The 14599-nt window shown below is 55.2% G+C and overlaps 1 protein-coding gene across 1 annotated transcript; it reads left to right on the top strand.

Annotated features, from left to right (window-relative positions):
- Positions 1-379: 379 nt before the first annotated feature.
- LOC34622843 lies at positions 380-13574 on the top strand. Its single transcript, XM_026338472.1, has 21 exons — positions 380-463; positions 709-1011; positions 1390-1486; positions 1855-2444; positions 2550-2658; positions 2788-3149; positions 3370-3599; positions 3784-4000; positions 4120-5547; positions 5746-5983; positions 6167-6736; positions 6863-7211; positions 7365-8899; positions 8942-9396; positions 9817-9882; positions 10071-10187; positions 10391-11114; positions 11429-11547; positions 12276-12442; positions 12959-13093; positions 13391-13574. Exons 1-21 carry the CDS (start codon positions 380-382, stop codon positions 13572-13574), a joined length of 8079 nt encoding a protein of 2692 aa, XP_026194257.1.
- Positions 13575-14599: the final 1025 nt, after the last annotated feature.

Here is a 14599-nt window from a genome sequence, read left to right as displayed (position 1 = left end):
AGCAGCGGCAGCAGCAGCTGCTGCTGCTGCACGACGTGCTGGCGGGGGGTACTCAGCAGAGCAGGAAGTCGCAGTTGAAAGCCGCTGCGGCGTCATTAATTGCCGCTGCAGGAAGGCAGACGGCCTAGCGGCGGCAGGAGGAGGGGGATTCTGACCCTTCAAGAGGTTCCTGCAAGCTCGTCTGCGTGTGTGTGAGCAAGCAGCCGCTGCAGCGGCAGCAGTTCAGAAGGCAGCAGCACCAGCCAGCCGCAGGGGTGGGTGGCAGCTGCAAGCGTCCCTAGCTGGCTCCTGACAGCAGTGGGCTGCGCCGCCACGTGAAACAGCTGCAGCAGCAGCGCCTTCAGCAGCAGCAGCAACGATAGCAGCTACAGCTCCCGAGATGATTCCACAGCAGCAGGAGGGCACTGAACAGCACTGGCAGCAAGTTCTACAGCTGTTGGCTCACCCCAGCAAAGCACAGCAGGTACCTCTAACAGGGCGGAAAACGACTTGGAGCGAGCAGCTCTGCTGCCTACAGCACGAGCCATTAGACATGCCAGAAGGCACAAGTCAGAAGGCGTTTGCAGTAGAATGGCGCTCTCCAATTACAGACACCTCTAAGCGGATCCGCCATACCTCTATTGACACGGCCTTCTCGCGTTCGAAGCAGCCTCAGCGGCGCAAACGTTCATGTGCATGTGTATGTGTTTGTGTTTGCATGTGTCGCAGTTGGCTTGTTTGTCAGAGTTACAGCAGTGGCTATCTTTTGCGACTGATGAGCAACTGGGAACCTTCCCACTACAGCGTGTGCTGTATGCGCTGTTCATGCTCCTCCAAGGGAGGACTAGCAGCACACATGCTGCTGGCGGTCCTACCCCTGATGCACATCTTGCCACGGAGACAGCAGCAGGAGAGAGCGAAGATGCAGGCTGTTCAGAACATGCTAGAGCTGCCGTTGCGAGTGAAGGGATTTCTCAAGAGGCGTATGATGAGCAACTGGCTAGGGAGCTAGCTGCTGTGGGTGACGATGACGTAAGGATGGCTACTTGGCGTCTTTTGCCAATCCTCTTCGTTTTTCTCTGCATCTTCGTGTGGTGTGCTCCTGCCTGTCTCTAACGTCTCCACACACTGGAGGAGGCTGTCAGTCTCCTTCACTTCGCATGCGCATGCTTCCTTGTCTGCGTTGCTGCGTGCTGGCTGCCGCCTCGGTAGTTTACACACTTGTCTCTTATGACGCAGTCCTGCTGTCCATTTCCTTCGCCTTATGCCCGTTCCTTCCACATACATGACATGCATTATTGCAGCCGATGTTTCAAGGCTTAAATAGCTGCCGCACCTAATTGCAACAAGAAAAGGCAGGGGGGCGCTCTATGCATGCGGCTGTCGAGTTCGGCGGAATTTTTCTTGCAGAGCTTGCTTACACAGAAGGACCTGCTGATTGGCTCCTGTATATACTTGTTGCTCGACGTTCTGCCTTTGCAAACTGCAGCGATCATCGCGCGAACCCGTAAGAGAAATGTTCAAAGCCTCGAGTGGATTGTGTCTGCTTCCTTTTTTCCCTCTTTCTTTGCTCGTCTCATTGCCTTCCTGCGCTTCTGCGCCTCTTATCGTCAAACTCTGCTGCATGTCTGTTCTCGCGCGTTGCCTCCTCCATTGGTCTTCTCCGCCTGTGATGGGCAGAAGGCCTCTTTTTCCTTCTTAAGCGCATTTCCGAAGGGCGCTCCTGCGGGAGCTGCCATGAGTTGCCCAAACGAAATCATTTTTTGCGAGTTTCCGTCCTGCAGCTGAGCCTGCCTTTCGCTGCAAACATTTTTTCGCAGAAACATGACCCACATGGGAGTGTATTGGGTATGTTTGTGCTGCGTGGGTGTGCAGCTGAGTACATGGAGGCGCTTAAGCATCAGTTGACCAACCTGCAGTACATAGATACTGGAGAGCGTTTTCTTCTCATTCTGTGCCGCTTAGTTGATGAGCAGCCCTTGCTGTCTTTTCTTTTTGGAGCAGCTGCTGCCCTTCTCCCCATATTAGACTTTTTCCAGCTGGACATACAGCGCAGGGCCGTCCGTGCTGCAGCGAAGGCGCTCGCCGCTGCTGCTGCTGCAACGGAAAAAGCCGCAGCTGCTGCAGCAGCGGATGCTGCCATTCGGAAGCGCTCGCTCTCCTTCCTTCAGAATCAAGAACAGCAGCAGCAGCAGCAGCAGCAGCAGCAGCAGCAGCAGCAGCAGCAGCAGCTCAGCATGCAGCCCCCGACTGCAGCAACAACGGCAGCGAGCGGCAGCAGCGGGAGTAGCAGTGGCAACAGTAAATACACCGCGCTGCGGGACCAAGTGCAGCAGTTACTGCAGCAGGAGCAGCAGCAGCAGCGGGAGCTGCAGGAGCAGCTAGAAGACTACAGAGACCTCATCTCTCCGACGCTTCCGTTCTTTTCTTCCCTCCTGTCTTACAAGGACGAAACTTTGTTGCAAGTGTGTTCTCGCTTGCGGTTTCACGGCTGCTGCTGGTGATCTGCTGCCGCTTGTGAGACCCCGCCGTCTCACGAAGGCGTTTTCTTTTGCCGATTTTTGCTGCAGGGGGCCTGTCAGATTTGGCGTTCTATTGTAACTGTTTTTGTCTGCATGCACACGGCAGCAGCCGCTTCTGCTGCTGCCGTCGCTGGCTTGGAGTTCGCCGCGGCTCGAGGTGAGTCAGCCCGACTTGCAGCCTTGTTTTTCCCCCGTGCTTGCACTGCCAGAGGGGCTGGCGTTGCTGCTCTTGTTGCGTGACGCGTGATCCACCTTCCTGGCTTTACGCGTTGTTGCTGCGCCGCAGCTGTAGATCCAACAGCAGATGGTGACGAATGCAGCACGCCGCTCAGCGCAGCTCCTCAGCAGCACGCCGAAGGAGATGAGCAGTGGTTCGCTGCTTGCCAAAGTGCCTATGCAGCGCGTATGAAGCTGCTAGCCAGTGAACTGACTGCTGCGGGAGCAGGAGCAGCGGTTGCGCTGCAGGGTTTGATTGCGAATGCAGTTGCTAACAGCAGCAGCAGCTCCCTTGCCTGGCAGCAGCAGCTGATGCTACAAGATGGATTCTATGTGCTCTCCGTCTTTGCCGCCTACTCGGATGCTGTTGCTGCTGAGCTGCTGCAGCAACATACCCGAAGTACCGCATTTCACGATGCCGCCAAGAGACTGGTTCGCTTTTTCCCCCTTTTTATCTGGGTCCTATTGCGTAGTAACGTCCTTAGGCTTCCATCGCCTTTTTGCAGCGCTCGATCGACGAGAGAGTGCCAGTGCAAGTTACAGAGAGGGCTTATGGCTTAGAGGCCTCCACCAGACAACATCTTCTTTGCCTTCCTGCTTCACGTTTGGGGATGCAGAGTTGGCTCCTCCTGATGTGTGGGTATGAACTCAGGTTCAGAAGCAAGAGATGCTGTTGCTTGAGGGCATTGCGGCGTTTGGGGTGTCTCTGCTGCCGTCAGTGCGCTTCCAGAGACCTCTTCTGGTGCAGAACGTGCAGCATCAGCCTCTGCCTCGTAAACAAGTCGACGAAGAAGCAGCAGCTGCCGCAGATGTACTGACGGTGGATGAGAGCCGTGCTGCTGTCTTCTTTGAGTCTCCTGAGCTCCTTGGTCGCGCTTTGCAGTGAGTAGAGCTTCGCGCTTTCAGGCTAAGGGAGGGCCATATCGTAGCGAGATCTTCCCCCAGGTGTATACGCACAAAGAAGCAGGACTGAATGTTATGAAAGAATAAGGGTCCGCAACGAGAAAAAGAAAAACGCCGCCACACTTTCAACGCGTGTTTTTTGCGTGAATGTGCTGCTGCTCAGGACTATGGCAGCGCCTCTGCTACCCCTGCTGGAGTCTTCAGTAACCACGCATCTCTGTCGCTTCGTATTGCAGCTGTTACTTGCCGCTGCATGCACAGCAGCAAGCGCGCAAAACAAGCAGCAGCAACTGAAGGACCAACTGCTGCAACACATTGATCTTAAAACCCTCGGAGAAATCTGCGCGCATGCCTTGCACAGAAAACTTCCGGCTGCCGTTGTAAGCCTCCGTTCTTCCTGCCGCTGCTGCAGCTCTTGCTGCTGCAGCTCCTGCTTCGATGAGTCTGCCATCCCAGCTGCAGACGTGAGTGGTTTTGCTCGCTGCTATTTCTGATGCAGACTTTTGTCGTCCTGAGCCTCGTACTGCAGCTGCTGTTGCAGCACGGAGAAGCTGCAGCAGCAGCGCTGCGGGCGTCAGGTGTAAGAGATCGCATAGAAGAGGATTTTGAGGACCTTAACTGCAGCAACAACTCGTCGAGCGAACGCGAACTCCTGCCTCAGACCTTCTCCGATCCGGCTGCAGAGGCTTCTTTTCGCACTGTCTGCAGGGCAGCAGCAACGGCAGCGGCAGCAGCAGCAGGCGAGTCTGTAGCCTCCCTTGAACTCTCGGATTTGCTGCGGCGTGCTCGCAGGGCTTGTCTCTCGCTGTTTGCCCAGCACCAGCAGCAGCTGTTGCAGCGGCAGGAGCAGCAGCACGTGTCTCCCCGAAGCCTTATAGCGCCGTGCAGCACGCAGCTGCATCTGCAGCATGTGGCCTCCTACTTGCTGCAACAGGAGCCGCAGCTGCCTGAACACACGAAGCAGCAGCAGCAGTGGGCAGCCTTGGTCGAGCTGCGGAAGCTGCTCGAGGCTCCCCAGGGTGTCTCCGCATGTGACCTCATCAGCTCGCGACTAGCCAGTGCTCTTCATGGCTACCTCCTAGGCTCCAGCAGCAACAGCGCGAGCTCTGGCTCTCGTGCCTCTACGTATTGCTGCAGCAATTGCCAGATCAAGCCTTCGCATCTCCGGCAGCGCGGACTCCTCTTTCTGCGCTGTTTCCTCTTCCCGCTGACTGAGGAGCCGCCTCAGCAGCGAGGGCTTCTTCTGGAGGGTGTCGATTGGTCTGCTGCTTCTCCTGACGCGCTGCTGCGGCTGGCGACGCTTGCAGCCAAGTGCCTGAGTCGCGTCGAGCAGTTTCTCGTGTTGCCGCAGCAGCTCCCTTCTGCAGCTGCAGCCGCACGCGACGTGCTGCCTCCCCATTTGCGAGCTTTGCAGCCTGCGGGGGCAGCTGGGGTGTCCAGACACCAGCTGTATCGAGGGGGTGTGTCGGTTCTGCAGCAGCGGCCTCGAGGAGGCGGAGCTCCTCGGGGGATTCGCGCCTTTTATCAGCAGCAGCAGCAGCCCTTGTCGCAGCATCCGGGGGAACTCAGACGGCAGCAGCAGCTGCAGCAGCAGCTCCTGCAGCAGCCTGATCCCCTCCTGGTGATGCAGGATCTGCAGCGAGATATCCTGGTAGTGGCTCGTGACATGAGCAGCGATTCAGCGTCATCCCCGACCCACGCCAGTGCTGCGGCTGCCCAAGCTTCTCGCCGTGTCGCGCAGACTGCCGACTCGCCTGCTGTATCTTCCACCGCTGCTGCTGTCGTGCATGCAGCAGCGGAAACTGCAGCATTGGAAACTGCGGCATTGGAAACTGCATCGGAAGCGTTGCAAACGGGCATAAGGCCCTCGCGAAGGAGATTTCGGAGTCGCACGGGGGGGGGGCGGCGATCTCCTGCAGCGGATGCTGCAGAGGCGGTAGGAGCGCTCGAGGCAGCAGCAACAACAGCAGCAGCAACAACAGCGGCAACAACAGCAACAGTAGCAGCGGCAGCAGACGAAGCTTCAACAACAGGAGCTTCCTCAGCTGCAGCAGCAGCGCCGGCTGGAACGAGGAGGCAAGCAGCTCAGGAAGCAGCAGAAACTTTGTCGAGAAGACACAAAGAGCCAGCAGCAGCGCAGCAGCCCGTTGCTCGCAGCATGCGGTCGAAGGCAACCGCGAATGCCATTGCAGCGGGCAATACCATCGGCAGCAACAGCGGGTGTAGTGGTGGAAACAGTAGCGGGGGCTGTTTGACAAAGCGTCGCCGTGGGCAGCCAGGGAGCAGCACCAGTAACACCCCCCCACCTCCACTTCCCGGCACAGAGGAGGCGTCTGCAGGGGTCTTGCGGGGAGATAAAAAAGGCAGCAGGGAGGCATCGCAGAGCTGCCGAGGGGCAGTGTCTACAGCACCCTCAACATCAGCAGTCCCCGCTGCGGCAACTGCTCAGCGGCAGCCGCTGCAGCAGCGCAGCAGCGCTGCAGCAGCAGCAGCAGCAGCGGCAGCGGCAGCGGCAGCGGCAGCTAGCGGGAGTGGGAGTGGCTCAGGAGGAGGACGTGGCTTGAGCACGATGCAGCAGCTGCATCAACTTGTCTTCCAACATCGCAGGGGCGATATTCTTGGGGAGTTGCTTACGTGGGGTCGTCGATTTACAGGCAGCTGCGGCGGAAACAACAGCAACGCGCTCCTGGTGGACTGCAAAGCTCCTTTGTCACGCGTAGAATCTGAAATAAAACGAGCAGTGCAGCAACAACGGGCTGCTGAGCGGCTGGGGCATCGGAAGCCGCAGCAGCAGCAGCAGCAGCAGCAGCAGCAGCAGCGAAAGCAGGACGAAACTGAAAGCAGCGGAAGCGCGGGAGGAGCTTCCCTTAGGCGGCAGGGAGGGTGGGGGACCCCCCGAAGACGTGAAGGCAGGGAGGCATCTGCTTCAGGAGATCAGGAGCAGAGACAGGAGCAAGAGCAGAGACAGGAGCAGGAGCAAGAGCAGAGACAGGAGCAGGAGCAAGAGCAGCGACAAAAGCAGGAGCAAGAGCAGCGACAGCAAAATGAGGAGGAGGAAGAAGAAGACCCTTCAGCCGGCAACGACTTGATGGATATTGACACCCACCTCAGGACAGGTACTTGAACTGCAATTCCTGGAGCTTTTTTATGTAGCTGTTACGCCTATTTTTTCCTTCTTTGTTCGCTTTTGTTGCCAGTTCGCTTTTTCGTTCTGCTGTGTCTAGCCATGATGCGTGTCGCAGGCAGGCGAGCGGCAGACGGCATGCGCGGATTGAGGGGTAGCGTCGTTAGCGATGAGGAAATCGTTAGCAGCAGTGGAAGCACCAGCAGCGACGATGAGGGCGCTGCCTTGATCTTTGAGGGGGCAGACCTTGGAGACAGCAGCCACAGCCACAGCAGCAGCTGCAGCAGCAGCACCAGCAGCGGCAGCAGCGAAGACGAGGGGGAAGCGAATACAGCCACGGTAGTACAGGAAGAATCCTTGCTGAGGGATGATAATGATGCAGCAAGTCATTCGGCAGAACGTCCTCCGGCTGCAGCCGAGACAGAGCTTGCTGAAGACGTTGGCTTGGAGTCGCAAGACATTCCACAGCAACAAGAAGGCTTATTATCAAGTGGCGAGAGACCAAACAGCAGCAGCGGTAGCAGCAACAACAGCAACAGGACTATTACTACTACTACTACTACTACTACTACTACTACTACTACTACTACCACAAACACTACCCCCCTTAGGGGCGGTAGTGTTTGTACGGCATCCAGTGTGGATGCCATTCAGCTGTACATTCGCTCCGTGCCTGTGCCGTCACAGATGCCCCTTATAGAGGCCCTCGCATTGTATGAAGGCTGTGTGGCTCTCCCTAGAAGCAGCAGCGCGCGAATCGGTGGCAGTGGTGGGTGGTATTCCTCTGCAACTGCTAGCACGACACACCGCCGCTTGCAGCAGATGCTTGAGAGGGGCGGCAACACGTTCGAAATGCTGCTCTCGACCACGCTGCTGGCAGACTTCCTCCCAAGTAGCAGCAATAGTCTGAGACAGCGCAGGCACGGCGAGGCGTTGCTAGGCAGGAGCAACGGCTCCGGCAGCAGCAGCAGCAGCAGCAGTGGCCCCAGCAGCAGCAGCAGCAGCAGCAGCAGCAGCAGCAGCAGCAGAACCGCTGCGGGTGTCTCTGAGGAGGAACTTGCTGTTCCCCGTGTATTCGCTTCTGCCCCTGCAGCGCGTGCTTATCCAGAAAACAAAGGCGGCAGCGGCGACGACCTCTTAGAGGTGGATATGAGTGGACGTCTGTGCATTATGACTGAGGAAAGTCTCGGGACTGGGAGCCATTCAAAGGGCGGAGCGAAAGCGGCAGAAAAACAGGAAGTTGAGACGCCACGCAGTAACAACTCCCTCTGGGAGGTAGCGCACACCATCGATTACAGGGTGCTGCCTGCAGTTCTGAAAAGCAGCAGCAGCATCCCTGGCGGCAGCAGCAGCACCACTGCCTCCTCCTCTCCTGATCTAGAAGGCCTTCGACTTGCGCGAAACTCGCCGCTTGTTGCTTCGGTTGTGCATCCAGCTTTGGCTGCAGAGCGCTTGCTGCAGCAGCTGCAGCAGCAGCAGCAAGAATCGTTGCTGTCTGATCCGTGCAGTCAGAGTGAGCAGCAGCTCTTGGAGCAACCTCAAGATCACCCCGAGCAGCAGCACGCATTGGAGGACCTGGCGTGCTGGTGTGTATCGCGAGCATATCTAGAGACTGCGTCATCTGCGAGGTACCTCTTCGGGGAGTGCAACAGCTGGCATCGCAAAGACTTGTTGCTGCAAGCCGCTTCTGACGAGGCAGCGCCTCTTTTCTACGGGCTGCCTTCTGCGACCGTCTCTGTCTCCCGCTGCCTCGATGGCAATAGCAGCTTTCGCTGCACTGGCTGCGGGAGTGAATTGAGTGTCGAGGCTGCAGTTGGGGCAAAGGCCTCTGCTGCAAGCCTTCCGGCAGCAAGTGCTTCGCCTTCTGCTGCCGTGCCTGCTGCAGCGGGTGGAAATCTGGTGTTGCCAAGCGTCTTCAGCGGGGCAGCGGCAGAAGCGGCGCCTTTTGTTATCTTGCTGCTGTACTTGCACAACCTTCTTCAGCACTTGCCGACTCTGCGCGCATACGCCTGCATCGCCAGCAGTTGCTGCAGCGGTGGAAGCACGGAGCAGTCACCAGAGGACACGAAGGAAGCGGCAGCAGCGACTCTCTTCAGAGCTGCAGCCTCAGCTCGTAGCCTCTCCGCGCATCCTTTAGGTCTTTGCAGCTACAGCGGTGGCTACCCCAGAGTGGATGCAGATGCAGCAACTGCAGCAGCAACTGCAGCGGCAACTGCAGCAGCAGCAGCAGATATCGCGTGTTGGAGCAGCGTTGCTACAAAGGCTGGGGCTGTCTTGGCAGATCCTGTGACTGCCGTTACCAGCAGCAGCAGGACCCCTTTCTGGCTCAAGAGGCTGATGTTTTCATGCCCCTTCCTCTTCCCGCTGCAGCTCCGCGTCTTGCTGCTGCTACAGCAGCAGCTGGGCAGCCTGCGAGGACAGCACATCTATCGCGTCAGGCTGAAAGAGGCAGCTGAGCTTTTGCTAGGGCAGCGCCAAGGCGGCAATAACACCAGTGCTGCACAGCCTCTGTTGCACCTGCCAGCGGCTGGAATAAGCAGCAGCAAGGCTCTGCTACTGCAGCGACTGAGGCCAGCGCTACAGCTGCAAGGCGCTGCATCTGGCGGCAGCAGCAGCAGAAGAGAGCAGGAAATACTAGCAGACTTGGAAGGAGTAAGATCACATAGAGGCAGCACCGCATCGGCGCGACTCGCTGCAGGGCCTGCATAGTTGGCTGTAGCACACACTGGGAAGGGCAGATACACACACAGACAGACATAACATTTTATGCACACAGACGCACATGCATATAGGTGTCTACATACATACACATATATACATATATTCATACATATATATACACATACATATATGTGCGTATACATGCATACACACATATACATGTATACATGCATGTACATATATATACGCAAGCATACATAGATCCATACATGCATACACCTATATACATCCATATACATACATTCACACATGCATGCATACCTACATACATTCATACACATCATACATACACACACACCCACATATACATATATAAGGGTCGTTTTTGCATTTGTGTTTCTGGGTGTGCAGGGCGCTTCATTACCTCGGACGAAGGTTAAAATGCCGCGTTCCCACCTTACTGAAAGCGCTGCCAAAGTAAAAATTACATGCACGGGCTCCTCAAAGGCGGAGCATCTATGCTGAGTGGCGAAGTCCTTTCTCTGAGTCTTGTTGCCTTGCTGGTAGCCCGTGGTGGTTGAGCCTCAGCGAACGTTGTTTTCACGAGTATTCAGCTTGTGGGAGCTTTGTGAGTGGGGGGACGCTTCCTGCCTTTGCGGCTGTAGGTGATGGATCACTTGTTGGCTAGCAGCCGTAGCGTGGAGGAGCAGCCTCTTTTGGAGGTTGAGTTTGCGGGGGAAGAAGGAGTTGGTCTTGGTCCTACCAACGAATTTTACGCTGAGGTTTGGCTGGATTTGCGACTGAGGGCTTTTTTAGGGTTCGAGGTGTTTGGGGCACTGAGGTAGAAAATCGTGACATTAGAGAATTTAGAGCCGCTGCATGCATGCGTCGCGCTGCGAAACAAGCGTTTGGAGGGGAAGGGGGCCTCGCTGCTTCCGCCAAGATCCCTCCTTGCTGGATCGCTGTTTTTCTGCTGCCCTCATAGGTTTTGGAGTCCGTGCTGACGCATAAAGATCCGGAGCTCTTTGTTAGCTGCAGCAGCAGTGGGGGTTTGTTTCCGCGAGCCTATATCACCGACCTTTCGCTTATTCCAGTAGAGATGGTTCGTCGCCCCCGTGTTTCTCCTCTGATGATGCAGCAGTCTCAGCAGCAGCAGCGCTCCAGTAGGGCAAGCACTCGGCTAGCGGGCAGCGTAGCCTCCCCTCCTGGAGAAGCGGAGAACATGGAAGAGGATGGGGGCTCCCTCAGCAGGAGCAACAGCGGCAACTTCTCCCCGCATCAAGACGCGGTGGCTGCAGAGGCGGCGGCGAGTGCAGGCTGGGGGGATTTGGAACGCGAGCTGTTCAAGCATTTCCGCCTTCTGGGGCAGCTGGCAGCAAAGGTCCTCCTAGACGGCCGCAGCAGCACCACCGACACGGGTCTGCATGCGCTCTTCTGGGAAGCTGTAGCGCGTCCACTCCTGCAACAGGAACGCCTTAGGCCTTGCAGCTGCATGCGGCCCCTTACGAAAGCAGAAGCCGACGTAGCTACGGGAGCGCAAGAAGCAGCAGCGTTGCGGTTAGGTGTCTGCAGATGCGGTTCGACGATCGCCGCTATCTCCGCCGTCGCAGCAGTAGACGAGGCCCTTGCCAAGTCGCTGCAGAAGATGATGCAGCACAGAGCTGCAGGCTTCGAAGTGGCGGATTTATCGTGCTTTTTTGTCCTCCCTCGTAGGTGTCTGAGAAACCTTCCCACGAAACGCCCCCCATGAGCGGAGAACGGGCAACCCACCCGGAATGATTCAGCGCACTTGGTTGTACTTTGCGCAGACGATCGATTAGCCCCCCAGTGCTTGTAAATAGATATGCATGCACATAGCATGCATATATAATAGACATATACAATATATCTACATAGATAATACATACATAATGACATGCATATTTAGGCGCACTCTTTTCGGCTTCTTCCACGGGGAAACAGCCAGGAGGAACGGCTTGCTCCCTTACATTTCCTGCTGCTGGCGCTGCTGCTGCTGTTGCAGACGCTGGAGGAGGCCCCCTTCTTGCTGGTTGCGGGGATGTGCTGGTCCGTAATGCTTCGCTAGACTTTTTCATTCAACGCCTTGCCTTCGTCTTACTCTTCGAGGGCATCTTTCTACAGGTACAGCACAAGTCTGCAGCGCGCTTTCCTGTGCATGCCTTTCTTCTAAAAGAGGTGCCTGTGTTTTTTGGGATGCATGCACGATGGTCTGTCCGTATCTGCGTTGGGGAGGCCGTAGCCAGCAGGAAGCCCCAGTGTGTGAATGCGGCCTTGGGTGTGCGTCTGCACGTCGATGAGTGCATTCACTCTGGCGTGGGTATACGTGTGTGCATTTCGTCCAGTATTGGTGAGGAATTACGTTGGTGAGGGCGTTTATACTGAGTCTTCTGTCGGTATCTGAGGTATGTGCATTCATACACAACCATCTGTACATCTGGTGATGCAGGTGTCTCGAATGATGTTGTACCAATGTAGGTAGCTGTGCGTATATATGCTTGTATATATATATGTTTGTGTATATGTATACATGTGTGTATATGTGTATATGTGTGTATATGTATATATGTGTGTATATGTGTATGTATATGTATATGTGTGTGTTTATGTGTATATATCTGTGTATATGCATATGTGTATATGTATATATGTGTGTATATGTATATATGTGTATATGTGTATATATATGTGTATGTATATGTATATGTGTGTTTATGTGTGCATGGGAGTAGAAAATGTGTCTGTGTGCTGACGGCTGTGTAGATTTGCGCGTGTGTGCATGTATACATAAGGCGAAATGCCATCGGCGAGCAGTTTTTGTAAAGCACCGTGTGGCTCGCTTTGTGCTGAAGGCTTCTGCTTTTCGCTTGGGCTTTGGATCTTTTTGCCCCCTCTCCGCCCTTTCTCCACTGCTGCCTCTAGAAGTTTCCTCAGTGTTGTTTGGAGATAGAGAGCGAACTCGGCAAGACCACTACTGGACCCTCGCACACCTCCGGGCACACATTGCACCGGATCACGGGTAAGCTGAACGTGCATGCATGCGTGCATGCATGGAAGAGGAAAACGGAGTGGCATAAGCAGAGAGAGAGAGAGAGAGAGACAGACGGAGAGAGAGAGAGAGAGAAAGAGAGAGAGAAAGAGAGTTGAAAGAAAGCGGGCAGTACCCTTGGCAGCAGGAGGAGGCAGACAGATGATATAGCCCTAGAGGATCGGGTGTCAGTTACTATCATATCACGTCATGAGAGCAACCAACTTAGCCTACAAAGCTCAAATAAGTAGAGATAGGCAGGCAGAAACTGTAACGGAGGCAGAGAAGGGCAAGGTTTGCTGCATTCCTACTTGGCCGCAGCTTCATGTGCAGAAAGGCATTTGGGCCGTGTTGGTGCTTGCGGCGCTTCATGGTGTTGTTATTCGTCCTGTAAAATTGCTGTATGTTATCTGCTGGATAATGGTGTAAGCCTGATGCGGTCAGTGTGCCCCCCCCCCCCCCCTCCACGTGTCCTGTGTGTGATCTGGGGTTTTGTTTTTTCTCAAGGTTCACAACGTCGAGTGTAGTGTACGGCCACTTTCTGGAGGTCCTCGTCGAATTTAATTCGGTGCAGCGTGCGGCTTTTCTCAAGTTTGTTACCGGTTCGACCATCCTTCCTGCAGGGGGCTTCGCTGGCTTTAGGTTCGTTCCTGTTTCGCACGCTGTAGCATCTCAGCGCCCGCTCCTTTATATACATATATATATATATATACATATACATATATATATACATATATTTGTATCCAAAAGTGTTTTTTCTATGCAATTGCACGAGGAAGCCCAGTGTCGTGGCCCTCTTCAACAGACAGGCGGCTTTTAAGCTATTGGTTTCTCTCTCTCACTGAGAGGGGCGGAGGTAGCTACTAGCCTACTTGAACTTGCGAGCAAGTGAACAGAGAAAAGGTACATGCGTGGTTGCCCTGCGATTCGGTGTTTCAGACCGCTTATGAAGGTGGTAAGGAAGCTGCCGACGTCTGGAAGCGGAGGCAGCGACGGCTTGCTGCCTAGCGTTATGACCTGCAGCAATTACATCAAGCTGCCGGACTACTCCTCCAAACAAATCCTAAAAGAAAGGCTCCTGCTAGCCTTGGCTGAGGGGCAAGGCGCCTTTACACTGTCCTAGCAGAACAGCCACCAAACTACGGGGCTAATATTCTCTAGGCTTACCCCATGCGATCCCTCTTGCTGGCTAGCTTGGTAGACGGGAGTCTACTTCTCTAGGCTTGGCTAACTGGTTTGAATTAAAAACATTTACACCCGTTTTGCCGTGTGAGGCTCTGCGGGCCTCCAACGCAAGGGCCGAGCGTTGGCTTCACTCTGCTGTCGCGAAGCGGAGCAAGCGCGTCTCAGAGTTCATCGGTGCTTTGCCAAATCCCAAGTACAAGCAATGGCCAGCGGCTGTGCCTTAGCCGGAGAACCAGGCGTGTACACGTAACAAATAGAGTGCGCACCCAGTATTCGTTATATGTACTCTTCAAGATTGATGGATACATTATTAGGTGTCTCAAAAAAACACCGAATTCGCGATGTGCATGCATACCCTCTCGTACGTACACTTGAACAAGGACGTATACGTGAATAGGTGACTCTCAAACAACACGGAATTCGCAAGGTGCATGCATACCCTCTCGTACGTACACTTGAACAAGGACGGATACGTGAATGATGTATCTCAAACAACACGGAATTCGCAAGGTGCATGCATATTCCCCGTACTCGCAGACATGGCAACTAATGCTCGTGGTCTGCCACGGTAGACGCGTTAAACCTGGGTAAACGCGCGGTGTAGCTGCAACTGCTGCTACTCCTACCGTCGTTGCCAGTCTTGTTGATAGGGTAGTGCTGCATTCAGTACGGTACTCAGTAACATCTGCTGGGGCAGCGGCGTTTTCTGCCACTCATGGTGTTTACATGGTGGTTCAGCAGCTGCCTTTATTAGGCCCTCATTTGTGCACTCCAGCAGCAGCAGCGGCAGAGAAATGTATGCAGGCTCTACGTTTTGTGAGTGTAGGAGGCCACTATACACCACACGCCAAGACCGATGAAGGCTCCAGCCATGCCTCCGAAAAGGACGAATGTATATGGATTGGTATACCAGTTGAACATCCCCCGGGTATGTCGAGACTCAGGCAAGGCCCAGGGGCCTGG

Source organism: Cyclospora cayetanensis, unplaced genomic scaffold (genome assembly GCF_002999335.1).
Source record: "Cyclospora cayetanensis isolate NF1_C8 unplaced genomic scaffold, CcayRef3 CcayRef3_contig_263, whole genome shotgun sequence".
Taxonomy (NCBI): domain Eukaryota; phylum Apicomplexa; class Conoidasida; order Eucoccidiorida; family Eimeriidae; genus Cyclospora; species Cyclospora cayetanensis.
Note: the sequence above shows the minus strand (reverse complement) of the source record. Positions and strands in the feature narration are given on the sequence as shown.